Raw genomic sequence first — 12075 nt, forward strand, 5'->3', positions numbered from 1 at the left:
GTAGAATTAGCTTTTAAATCGGAAATAATTCCTACAAAAGATTTTATTGTTTTAATGGCTTCTTTGGTTGCCCATTAAGACTCTCCTAAGTTTTCGACTTCGACGGAGTTGTGCTTAAGTGATGGGGGCCCCCGAAAGAGGCATTTTTTCGGTTTTCCGGTTATACCGCGTAAAGGACTTACCCTATCAAAAAGTGGTCTTCATGACGGTTGAAGGGCACTTAATCCTGCATTGAATAAGACCAAATTAATATGTTTTGGACAAACCGTTCTCGCGCTAAAGTTCGGCAAAGTAGAAAATTTACGTATAATTAATGACCCTCTCCACGTCCAATGGTTTGTTACCCACAGGCTTCCAAGTCTTGAAAAGGGCCACCTCAACCAGTGTAACCCTATCAAGGCTTACGAGCTTGATGCGCCTATCCTTGTTCGTCCCAGACGTTCCTTAACTGCGGTTGCTGCACCTCTTCCTGGCACTCACTTGAACGACTCTGTGTTACCTACTGTGGCTGCCCCTCTTCCTTGTATCCTCCTGCATGACTACGTTTCCTAGCCGTATGCCTGGTCTAAGGTTCGACGCCAAAAATCAACAACAACAAGTTCATATTAAAACGCTGAAGAGTTTTTTGTTTGTTTGTTTGAACGCGCTAATCTTAAGAATTACTAGTTTGATTGAAATCATTATTTTTGTGTTGAATAGCTCATACATTGAGGAAGGCTATAGGATATATACAATCACTCTACGACTAATAGAGGCGAAGCAGTAAAGAAAAATGTTGCAAGCACGGGAAATAGTATTTAAACTATTTTCACTCGTACGAAGTTGATTTTGTGGCGTCGAACCTTGGACCAGGCATATGGCTAAGCAATTAAATCGTACAGGAGGGTACAAGGAAGAGGGGCAGCCACATTAGGTAACACAGAGTCGTTCAGGAGAGTGCCAGGAAGAGGTGCAGCAACCGCAGTTAAGGAACGGCTGGGACGAACAAGGATAAGCGAATCAAACTCGTGAGCCTTGTTAGGGTTACACTGGTTAAGGCGACCCTTTACAAGGCTTGGAAGCATGTGGGTAACAAGCCATTGGACGCGGAGAGGGTCATTAATTATACGTATATTTTCTACTTTGCCGAACTTTAGCGCGAGAACGGTTTGTCCAAAACATATGAATTTGGTCTTATTCAATGCAGGATTAAGTGCCCTTTAACCGTCATGAAGACCACTTTTCGATAGGGTAAGTCCTTTACGCGGTATAACCGGAAAACCGAAAAAACGCCCCTTTCGGGGGCCCCTACCACTTAAGCACAACTTCGTCGAAGTCGAAAACTTAGGAGAGTCTTAATGGGCAACCAATGAAGCCATTAAAGCAAAAAAATCTTTTGTGGGAATTATTTCCGATTTAATCAATTTTTGTGTTTAATTCTACTGGCCTATAGGCCGATTGAGCTGATTTTGGTTTTAAAATGTTTGTCGTAGTCCAGGGTAGGTCTAAACGGTGAGCAAATACGCGCGCGATATTGTTTTTCTGTGACAGACAAAATTCCACGTAGGAGAAGCCGCGGGCGGAAAGCTAGTAAATAATAATTATAAGTCAAGGTACATTCGTTCGTTCGTTCGTTCGTTTCAGCCAAATGACGTCCACTGCTGGACAAAGGCCTCCTCCAAGGTTTTCCACAATGCACGGTCCTGCGCTGCCCGCATCCAGGCTCCTCCCGCGACCTTTACGAGATCGTCGGTCCACCTAGTAGGAGGCCTGCCCACGCTACGTCTTCCAGCCCGTGGTCGCCACTCGAGAACTTTTCTGCCCCAACGGCCATCGTCTCTACGAGCTATGTGCCCCGCCCACTGCCACTTGGTTTTAGCAATTCTGCGAGCTATGTCGGTCACTTTGGTTCTCCTGCGGATCTCCTCATTTCTGATTCGATCACGCAGGGAAACTCCAAGCATGGCCCGCTCCATCGCCCTTTGGGTGACCTTGAGCCTTCTTATGAGGCCCATAGTAAGCGACCACGTTTCGGATCCATAAATCAACACTGGCAGCACACACTGCTCGAAGACTTTTGTCTTGAGACACTGCGGTATTTCGGACGTGAGTATATTGCGTAGCTTCCCGAACGCTGCCCAGCCGAGTTGGATTCGACGATTGACCTCTTTCTCGAAGTTGGCCCTACCTAACTGGACTGTTTGTCCCAGGTATACATAATTGTCAACTTCGAGTGTAGAGTCTCCAACCTTCAAAGGAGTGGGTGCGACACGGACATTAACGTTAGTTTAATGTTTTTAAGGTTTTAATCCACATTACCTGAGCTTCCTCCTGCTGTCCGCAGTCAGAGCCTCGCTGCGAGCGCGGCGGGCTGAGCTCATAAAACAACATGTACGCGCTGTTAGTCTTCTCGAATGAGAAGTCCATGAACTTGTCCGTCACCGAGTCGTAGGTTTTGCTCTGGAAAACAAATATAGTTTATCTAACGAATCAACGCAAGGCAGTACAATATATTATTGGGAGAGGAGATACGTTTTGTGGTCGTAGAAGAACCATACTGGCGTAGCAAGATTCCCAAGCTTTTGTGGCAGTCGGCGGGGTACATGACTCTTAGAACTGATGGCCGTTGGGGACGGAATAAGCAATGTGGACAGGACTCCCAATCTGGTGAAAGTCACGGGAAGCACTTAGATGCGGGAGACCTTGTGGGACCAATCACCTTGGGAAGGCCTTTGTCCAGCAATGGGTGTCTTTTAACTGAAGTGGTGGAGTTGGCTAGAGGAAAATAATACAGGCATAGGCAACGCCTCAAATAGATTTGATTATTTTGTGTTTTGTGGCTTGTATATCCAAGGACTGGAATTAATGACGCACTACATCACACTGCAGTCTACAAATAGTTTTTACTCGGTACTTAGGGCCTTTACAGGGCGCTTATACACGTCCCTAATATAGCTTGCCCTGCCACACCCTACAGCCGCGACTCACCGTCATCTCGCCCCCGAAGCACTCGGCGGCGATGTGCGCCGGGTCGAAGGGCTTGACCTCCGCGTCGTTGAACAGCAGCCAGCGGTCGGGGTGCTCGTGCTCGCGGTCGCGGATGAACGAGTAGTAGTGCCCGCCGTCCGCCGTGCCCGTGTGTACCGTCACGCCTATTAGCTCGTACCTGGTGGAGAATAAGGAATCATATGATTACGAGTACATTTTAGGACTAAAGTCGCGCGTAATTATAATGCTATCGCCCTCGCACACTCACTGCGGCCGCCCGTCGCACAGTGAGTGTGCGAGCTTGGGGTCATTGCACGAAATTATATCTGCTCGGCGACTGGATTTTATCTAAAAAGTTCAGAATCAGACAATACATTTTTATTGCGTAATCGCACCTATTACCATACCATGAGGGGCAGTATTTAGCCTGATGGTTGCCTGTACTTAACAAAAAAATGGAAGCACACAGACACATAGACAGAATTAAAAATACACAAGTCCAACGAATTAAATTGTTGATACTTACTCATAATGCTCTTCGAATTCGGAGTTGTCTTCGACTTCCGCATTCGGACTGCCCTCACCCTCTTTCTTTAGCTCTGCGTCTTTCTTTTTCTCTTCTGTAAATACCATCGATAATTAACAATAAGAACACCACACAGTATAACTATTTTAATAGCAAGACCACTGATTATCCCCTCTAAGAATAAAGACTAAAAGGTCTAATTTGACTTGCTTCCACTTACCCTGATACTGTGCGGGCATGAGGTGTTTCTCGACGTATCCAGACATGTCGAGGCGCATAGGGAAAGAGAAGTGCGTGTTGACTTTCTCCTTGAGCATCGTGAGCATGTTGAAGGTATACCGCATCGTGTTGAAGCATAGAATGCGCGGGAGTTTCTTGAAGCACGCCCTTTGAAAAAAACATGATACGTTAAAAATGCGTACACGCAATGATGTTAGGCTCCTGCCATATTTGTCTTTGGATTTATCTTGTTTGAAACGAGAAACCTTTTTTCAAATGTCATTCCTATAGCTGATCGTCATGAAACAGGTTAGAGAACAATAACGTATCGATACAAATGTTTGTCGTACAGGACACACTTTGCGCATACTATGTGACAAACATAATATTTAACTTTATCCTAAAATGATTAACGCCCTTATTCACAAACATGAACCAATCACAGTGCTCTATTCAACGCTGTGCGTTCGATTTCCTGCTTCACTTACACAAGCATCGTTTGTGAATACGGGCGTAAGACGTAATGGATGAGTAATTACAATGATAGCCAACGATGGAATTGCAAATAGAACATTTTAATTAAGTCAAAAGTACAACTCACCGTTTCTCAGCCCTGACTTTGGCGGCGCACTGCGAGCAGGTATAGCAGTTGTCTCCCTCTAGCGTGTCCTTCACCGTCACCTCATCTAAACTTTGGTGGAGGTTTCTCATATCTGCCACTTGACAGCGCACCGTGTAGAACTCTTCTAGCGTGCGCGATACGTGGGGACAATCCTGCGATGGAAATTATGAATATTGTGATATTTGTGATAGTGTTCTTGTGATTAAACTCTGTCACGAAAAGACTTTGATGTTTAATATATCATGATGATTCGAGGGCTCTTTAAACCAACACAGTGTCATACTTTTTGGGAGCCTTTTGACGCGTTGTCGACAACCTTATCGTTATGAATTCGCTATAAATGGAAAGATAATTTTAAAATATATGGTTGTCTCAAACTTCAAAACATGGGTCATGATAAAAGTAAAATTAAATAAAATTAGATAAGGTCTGGAAGTTTTCTGATAAACCTCTTGCTCGTCTTTAAGCTGTTCGTTCACCAAACCTATTTCCTTTCACATTTTAGATGTCAAATCACACAGATTAAACTTACGAGTGACACGACGTTGTTGCTCAGCACGCCACAGAATAGAGTTTTAACCAGTTTCTTGAGCTCGGGCGTCATCTCCTCGAGCTTGGAGACCAGGTCGATGAAAAACTCGGCCATGTCCTTCTGCTCGCCCGTGTTCAGAGGCTGGTGGTCCATCTGGTACACCTTGCAGAAGCTGCGTGGGTTGTATGCTTTGCGCTCGCTCTCCTGCAACCGAGAACGACGATGAAGTCTTGTTTCGTAAAACAAATGCATTGTTAAATAGCACGCTTTATCGATACTTAAAAGGGTCAATTTATGTGTGACCAGTCCCGAAAGGAAACTGGCATTAGATATTGCATAATCTTTGTAACATCATATACATACGAGGGCCGGCTGATAATTCCGCGGCCTAAGGTACTTAATGAAATAAAATAAATGGTTTCTATTTTTTATTTTGTAATATAATCTCCCTCAAAAGAAATACATTTCTTAAATCTCGCAAACAATGCCTTTTACCCACCCAAAAGTTTTTTTTTCAAAATGACGACCAACCGCAGCTTTAATTTTGTTGTCATCTGCATATCTCCGGCCCCGTAAGTCCTTTTTCAAATCGAAAAACAGGAAAATATCGCTAGGTAATAGGTCTTGGCTATATGGTGGGTGGCCAATCTCTGAGAACCCGGTGTCTTTCAGGGCTTGGCCTCGCAACTCGTGCGGCGTGAACGGGCGCGTTGTCTTGCCGAAAGATCAATCCGCGTGTCAGTTTCCCACGTCATTTCTGTACAATAGCCTCTCGAACATAAAGAAATATTCTTCAGCTATCTGCCACGATTTAATTCTTTGGTCAGCCGGAACGATTTTTTCGACTTTTGAACGTTTCCTTCACTCAGTATCGTGACAGGGCGGGGGTCGTTTTCACAGGTCTCTCGTCCGTGTTGAAATAGTCGGGCCCATTTTTTAACCATGGTATATGAAGGTCCAGAATCCTGAAGAACCAATGACATCTCTTCAAAAATGTCTTTCGGTCTATTTTCCTTCTTTACGAGGAATTATGTCCGCGGCGCGCGGTGTCGAAATTCCGCAAATCTCCAGATTTGGCGGACATGGTGATGTCATTTGTTCGATAGAAATTGAACTATCAGTGCAAACTTAATTAGTGATTGCTTTTTATAATACTACTGAGTGTCGCAACTAGTGACATGAGTAACATGCTAATTACTCATCGCTAAGTACCTTAGGCCGCGGAATTATCAGCCGCCCCTCGTACATACATATATGAACCAGTAAGCTCGCATCGTAAATCGAGACTGCTCGCAAGGCTGCTTAGATTGATTCACCGCGAGGATGCGACCTCGCGAACCTTCTAATGACGATACACACCTTAACATGACGTTTTATGGACGTTCTAAACTTATGGACTCACCGTGAAAATAGCTTATCCGCTGACGAATTTTTAAGAACCTTTCAAACGAAAATCGACCTAAAGAGCTCAGAAACTAACCATAAGGTAGGCGAACATTCGCTGCATCTCGTGCAGCGTGGGTGCGTGCCAAGAGCGCGTGTTTCGTCAGCCCCACATAGCCTCTACTCTTTCGCTGGCCAGTATGTTTTATTTTTAAGGACTCAGCGGGGCATTGTAGAGCCCTTTAAACGAAAATCGACCTAAAGAGCTCAGAAACGTACCATAAGATAGGCGAACATCCTCTGCATCTCGTGCAGCGTGGGCGCGTGGCGGGAGCGCGCGGGGTCGGCGCGGAGCACGGCGGCGCGCGCCTGCGGCATCATGTACAGGTGCTGCATGCACGACGCCATGTAGCACGTGGCGCCGAGGTTGGTGAGCCCTACGTAGCCACTACTACCTAACATCATTCCGAGCGCGACTCCGTCGGCCAGTATGTATTCTTCTGTCCTCACCGTGTAAATAGCTAGTGTCTGCTGACGAATTTTTAAGAACCTTTCAAACGAATATCGACCTAAAAAGCTCAGAAACTGACCATAAGGTAGTCTGAGGGCGCGAGCCGGGAGCGCGCGGGTTCGGCATTTCGAGGGAGGTACGTTAGCCCCACGTGGTCGCCACCATTCGCTGGTCAGTATGTTCTATTTTTAGGGACTCAGCGGGACGATTTCATCGTCTTCGTCGCTACACTCTTGTCTAGTGGTCGTAGTCGTCACACCTGGTTTGGTGGCAAGCTTTACAATCCGTCGTCATTCCTCCGGGACGTTTTAGCACCGTTCAAACGAAAATCGACCTAGAGAGCTCAGAAACTGACCGACTGACAAGGTAGGAGAACATTCGGTGCATCTCGTGCAGCGTGGGCGCGTGGATCCGAGCGCGCGGGGTCATCAGCCCTACGTAGCCACTACTCCAAGCGCGACTCCTTACCGTGACGTTGTATTACTTTTCAAAGGAAAATCGACCTAAAGAGCTCAGAAACTGACCATTAGATAGGCGAACATCCTCTGCATCTCGTGCAGCGTGGGCGCGTGGCGGGAGCGCGCGGGGTCGGCGCGGAGCACGGCGGCGCGCGCCTGCGGCATCATGTACAGGTGCTGCATGCACGACGCCATGTAGCACGTGGCGCCGAGGTTGGTGAGCCCCACGTAACCACTACTCTGTACCGCGTGACATAATTCCGAGCGCGACTCCGCCGTCCTCACCGTGAAGTTGGCTAGTGTCCGCTGACGAATTTTTAAGATCCTTTTAAACGAATATCGACCTAAAAAGCTCAGAAACTGACCATAAGGTAGTCTGAAGGCGCGAGCCGGGAGCTCGCGGGTTTGGCACATAGCAGGGAGGTACGTTAGCCCCACGTGGTCGCCACCATTCGCTGGCCAGTATGTTCTATTTTTATGGACTCAGCAGGACGTTTTCTTCTTCTTCGTCGCTACACTCTTATTTATTTATTTAGGAAAACCAGGGTTTTACAGTGTGTAATAATGCCAGTGGTCGTGGTCGTTATATCACACCTGGCTTGGTGGCAAACTTTACAATCCGTCGCCATTCCTCCGGGACGTTTTAGCACCGTTCAAACGAAAATCAACCTAAAGAGCTCAGAAACGTACCATAAGATAGGCGAACATCCGATGTATCTCGTGCAGCGTGGGCGCGGGGTCAGCGCTCAGCATCGCGGCTTGTTAGCCCCACGTGGTTGCCACGCTAGCCAGTCACACGAAAATCGGCCTAAAGAGCTTAGAAACGTACCATAAGATAGGCGAACATCCTCTGCATCTCGTGCAGCGTGGGCGCGTGGCGGGAGCGCGCGGGGTCGGCGCGGACCACCGCGACTCGATAGCCCCACGTGGTTGCCACGCTGGCCAGTCACACGAAAATCGACCTAAAGAGCTCAGAAACGTACCATTAGATAGGCGAACATCCTCTGCATCTCGTGCAGCGTGGGCGCGTGGCGGGAGCGCGCGGGGTCGGCGCGGAGCACGGCGGCGCGCGCCTGCGGCATCATGTACAGGTGCTGCATGCACGACGCCATGTAGCACGTGGCGCCGAGGTTGGTGAGCCCCACGTAGCCGCACTCCGAGCGGGACTCCTCGGCCGGCCAGTAGTCCCACGGGTACGACGTTTGCGGACCTGGCAAGTTGTATCGGTGACGGTCGAAATTGGTTAAAGTCTTCACGGTTTATTTGGAACACTAAAAGTTACAAAATATGTAAGAGCGGTTCCGCAATACGTCCAATCTGCATTTGTCAAGATGTGGATCTCGAACTAACGACAGAAATTGGATGAGTGAAATGGGATCTAGTGCGTAAACTAACATTTTATGGCTACTCCGGGTCGTAATTTCATGGATCGAATCGGTCGTAGTGCGAAAGCACTCTAAGCATAAAGTAGGTACCAATTTTTCATAGCTATGTTAAAAGCTAACTTGAGTTTTAGTGAAAACTTGATTTCTCAATAATAAAATGAGACAAAACAGGCCTTATTTACATCAATAAGAGGGTTAGACTTTCTTTGAAGACAAGTTTGTTTATACTTACCAGGCTTGTGGTGCTCCATAAGCTTATGGTGCAGCACCATGTAGTTATCAGGCGCGCCTCGCACCAGCTCCACAAGTAGGTCGTAAGCGGCCGCCCGAGACTTCTGCGACTTGCACTTCGGAAGGTTACGCTGCTCTGGGTTCGGCACGTCGAACAAGAACCCAAAAACCTTGAAAAAGTATTTAAATATTAAGTTAATGTGCGTTGTAAACGGGATAATATTATTGGAAATATTGGCCGGCATATTCAATGTGACAACATTCGAATTACGAAACATAGTCCAGTCGCTAGCCTCGTCGATGCTTAAAATATCAGCTTCGTTTCAAACTGAGCCGTAGGAAAACTTAAGGAAGAATTCGATATATTTCAAAACAACTACAAGACTATACTCGATAGCTCAAGAACTTGATAGATCTTATTTAGTAATTCAATCAACAATAAAATTTAATCCAGTATTATGAGTTGAGTTGTTCAACACCTGAGCACATAATTTCAGCAAATCCAGATGTTGTGTATGCAAAATCACTTACCATCTCCAGAGTCCTGGTCCCCTGCTCAGAGGTCTTGAACCTGAGCGGGTGCTTGAGTAGGTGCGTCAGCAGGCTGAGTTGCCCGTAGAGACCGTCGTCTGGCGCACAGGGTTCGCTGCGTTTCTCTATGATCTCCCGCTTTTCTAGCGATGAGCGAATTTGTTCGCACAGCTCGTTTAGGTCCGGCGCTCCGCTGTCTTCTGAGGTGGCGCCCTCTGGTTAAAATTAGTGACATTTTAAACAGTCCATTTTAAAAATCAAATCACAACAATCATTGAGGGTGACCGCAATTCGGTATCGTTTACGCGCCACTGTCAAAGGTCACAAGAGTGACAGTATCTTACTTGCCAGTGACGCAAACTAGTAAGCGCAAATCTCATTATAAATAGCCATCATTTTGAAGCGATGACAGTAAATTAACTATGATAAATCTAATTTAATTTATAAAAATAAAATCACGTAAAGAATCAAACCTTTGAAGAAATCTTCGGGAAGTCCGTCTATGAGCCTGCAAACGAGCCAGAAGTAGTCTCTGCACGCCGGCCCGTACGGTTCCTTGCCTTCCTCAGCGTGGTGATGCACCACCTGCACAAACGTGAACTATAAATATCGACAGTCACATTTAGACAGTTAATAAAATACGTCAATTGTCAAATCATGTGATTCAGCTACGTCACTGCTCTTGCTCGTATAACGTCACTGACCGGATGTTAATAAATAATCTGGCACTAGTATAATAGAGCGAACCGTTGTCACCCGTAACCTCGACGTGTTGCACCCGCGTGCTCGGCGATCGCGGGTGAAAACAAAGTTCACAGTCTTTGGGTGTTTTTATATCTTGCGGATTTCATCACGGACGCAAGATTGCCCTGCGTCTCCCCACCCATTGCGTGCATATTCCACACATTACAATAAATATTTGTATGAGAAAGAGAACTTAAGATGCACGACACGTGCGGTAGAGAAATAGGAATCGTATGACCTAGCTAGTTAGGTATATTATAGCGTACCTCGTGCGGGTGGTGGCTGGGCGGCGCGGGGTGCGGGCGCATGTCGGCGGCGCGCGGCAGTAGCGGTTGTGTAGAAATGTGAAGCTTAAGATCTAGATAGCTAGGTATATTTCAGCATACCTCATGCAGGTGGTGGGACGCGGGCCCTTGGGATTATGTGCCTGGAGAAATACGACACGTATGACTTAGGTAGCTAGGTATATTATAGCGTACCTCGTGCGGGTGGTGGCTGCGCGGCGCGGGGTGCGGGCACATGAGTATACCTCACGTAGAGTCGCAGAGATGCGGTTGCATGGGGTCATGTAGCGAAGAAATGTGAAGCTTAAGATCTAGATGGCTAGGTATATTCTAGCAAACCTCATGCGGGTGGTGGCTGGGCGGCGCGGTATGCGGGCACCATGCGCGTCGTGAGAAGTAGAAAAGCGATGCTTATGACGTAGGTGGCTAAGTATATTTTACCATGTATACCTCGAGCTCGTGGGATACTGGTGCATGGAGTCGTGTAGTAAAGTAATGTGACACGTATGACCTTGACGGCTAGGTATATTATAGCGTACCTCGTGCGGGTGGTGGCTGGGCGGCGCGGGGTGCGGGCGCATGTCGGCGGTGCGCGGCAGTAGCGGTTGTGTAGAAATGTGAAGCTTAAGATCTAGATAGCTAGGTATATTTCAGCATACCTACCTCATGCAGGTGGTGGGACGCGGGCCCTTGGGATTATATGCCTGGAGAAATACAACACGTATGACTTAGGTAGCTAGGTATATTATAGCATACCTCGTGCGGGTGGTGGCTGGGCGGCGCGGGGTGCAGGCACATGAGTATACCTCACGTAGAGTCGCAGAGATGCGGTTGCATGGGGTCATGTAGCGAAGAAATGTGAAGCTTAAGATCTAGGTGGCTAGGTATATTCTAGCAAACCTCGTGCGGGTGGTGGCTGGGCGGCGCGGGATGCGGGCACCATGCGCGTCGTGAGAAGTAGAAAAGCGATGCTTATGACGTAGGTGGCTAAGTATATTTTACCATGTATACCTCGAGCTCGTGGGATACTGGTGCATGGAGTCGTGTAGTAAAGTAATGTGACACGTATGACCTAGCTAGCTAGGTATATTTCAGCGTACCTCATGCGGGTGGTGGCTGGGCGGCGCGGGGTGCGGGCACATGCGTATACCTCACGCACAGTCGAAAGCGCGGGATGCGGTTGCATGGGGTCATGTAGTAAAGAAATGTGAAGCTTAAGATCTAGATAGCTAGGGATATTTCAGCATACCTCATGCGGGTGGTGGCTGCCTCGCACTGGTTCCGTGGGGTCATGGTAATTTGACACGTAAGACCTAGGTGGCAAAGTATATTTCAGCATACCTCGTGCGGGTGGTGGCTGCGCGGCGCGGGTAGGTATATAAGTATGAGTATACCTCACGCAGAGTTGCAGGCGCGGAATGCTGATGCATGGGGTCATGTAGTAAATAAATGAGAAGCATAAGTTCTAGGTAGCTAGGTATATTATAGCATACCTCGTGCGGGTGGTGGCTGCCTCGCACTGGTTACTTGGGGTCATGGTAATTTGACACGTATAACCTAGCTAGCTAGGTATATTTCAGCATACATCATGCGGGTGGTGGCTGCCTCGCACTGGTTACGTGGGGTCATGGTAATTTGACACGTAAGACATAGGTGGCAAAGTATATTTCAGCGTACCTCAT

General features: G+C 47.4%; 1 protein-coding gene across 1 annotated transcript in view; it reads right to left on the reverse strand.

Moving 5' to 3' along the window:
• The window catches only part of LOC135080878 (ubiquitin carboxyl-terminal hydrolase puf), a 56082-nt gene that overhangs the window by 20850 nt on the left and 23157 nt on the right, over nt 1-12075 (reverse strand). The window contains exons 27-36 of the mRNA XM_063975606.1: nt 9839-9950; nt 9366-9580; nt 8836-9004; nt 8202-8428; nt 4867-5070; nt 4314-4486; nt 3714-3880; nt 3494-3587; nt 2968-3145; nt 2299-2439 (exon numbers count right to left, since the gene is read on the reverse strand). Coding sequence (XP_063831676.1) covers nt 2299-2439; nt 2968-3145; nt 3494-3587; nt 3714-3880; nt 4314-4486; nt 4867-5070; nt 8202-8428; nt 8836-9004; nt 9366-9580; nt 9839-9950 — 1680 coding nt within the window. The remainder of the gene's footprint in view (nt 1-2298; nt 2440-2967; nt 3146-3493; nt 3588-3713; nt 3881-4313; nt 4487-4866; nt 5071-8201; nt 8429-8835; nt 9005-9365; nt 9581-9838; nt 9951-12075) is intronic.

The sequence above is a fragment of the Ostrinia nubilalis genome, chromosome 18 (assembly GCF_963855985.1).
Source record: "Ostrinia nubilalis chromosome 18, ilOstNubi1.1, whole genome shotgun sequence".
NCBI classification, from domain to species: Eukaryota; Metazoa; Arthropoda; class Insecta; order Lepidoptera; family Crambidae; genus Ostrinia; species Ostrinia nubilalis.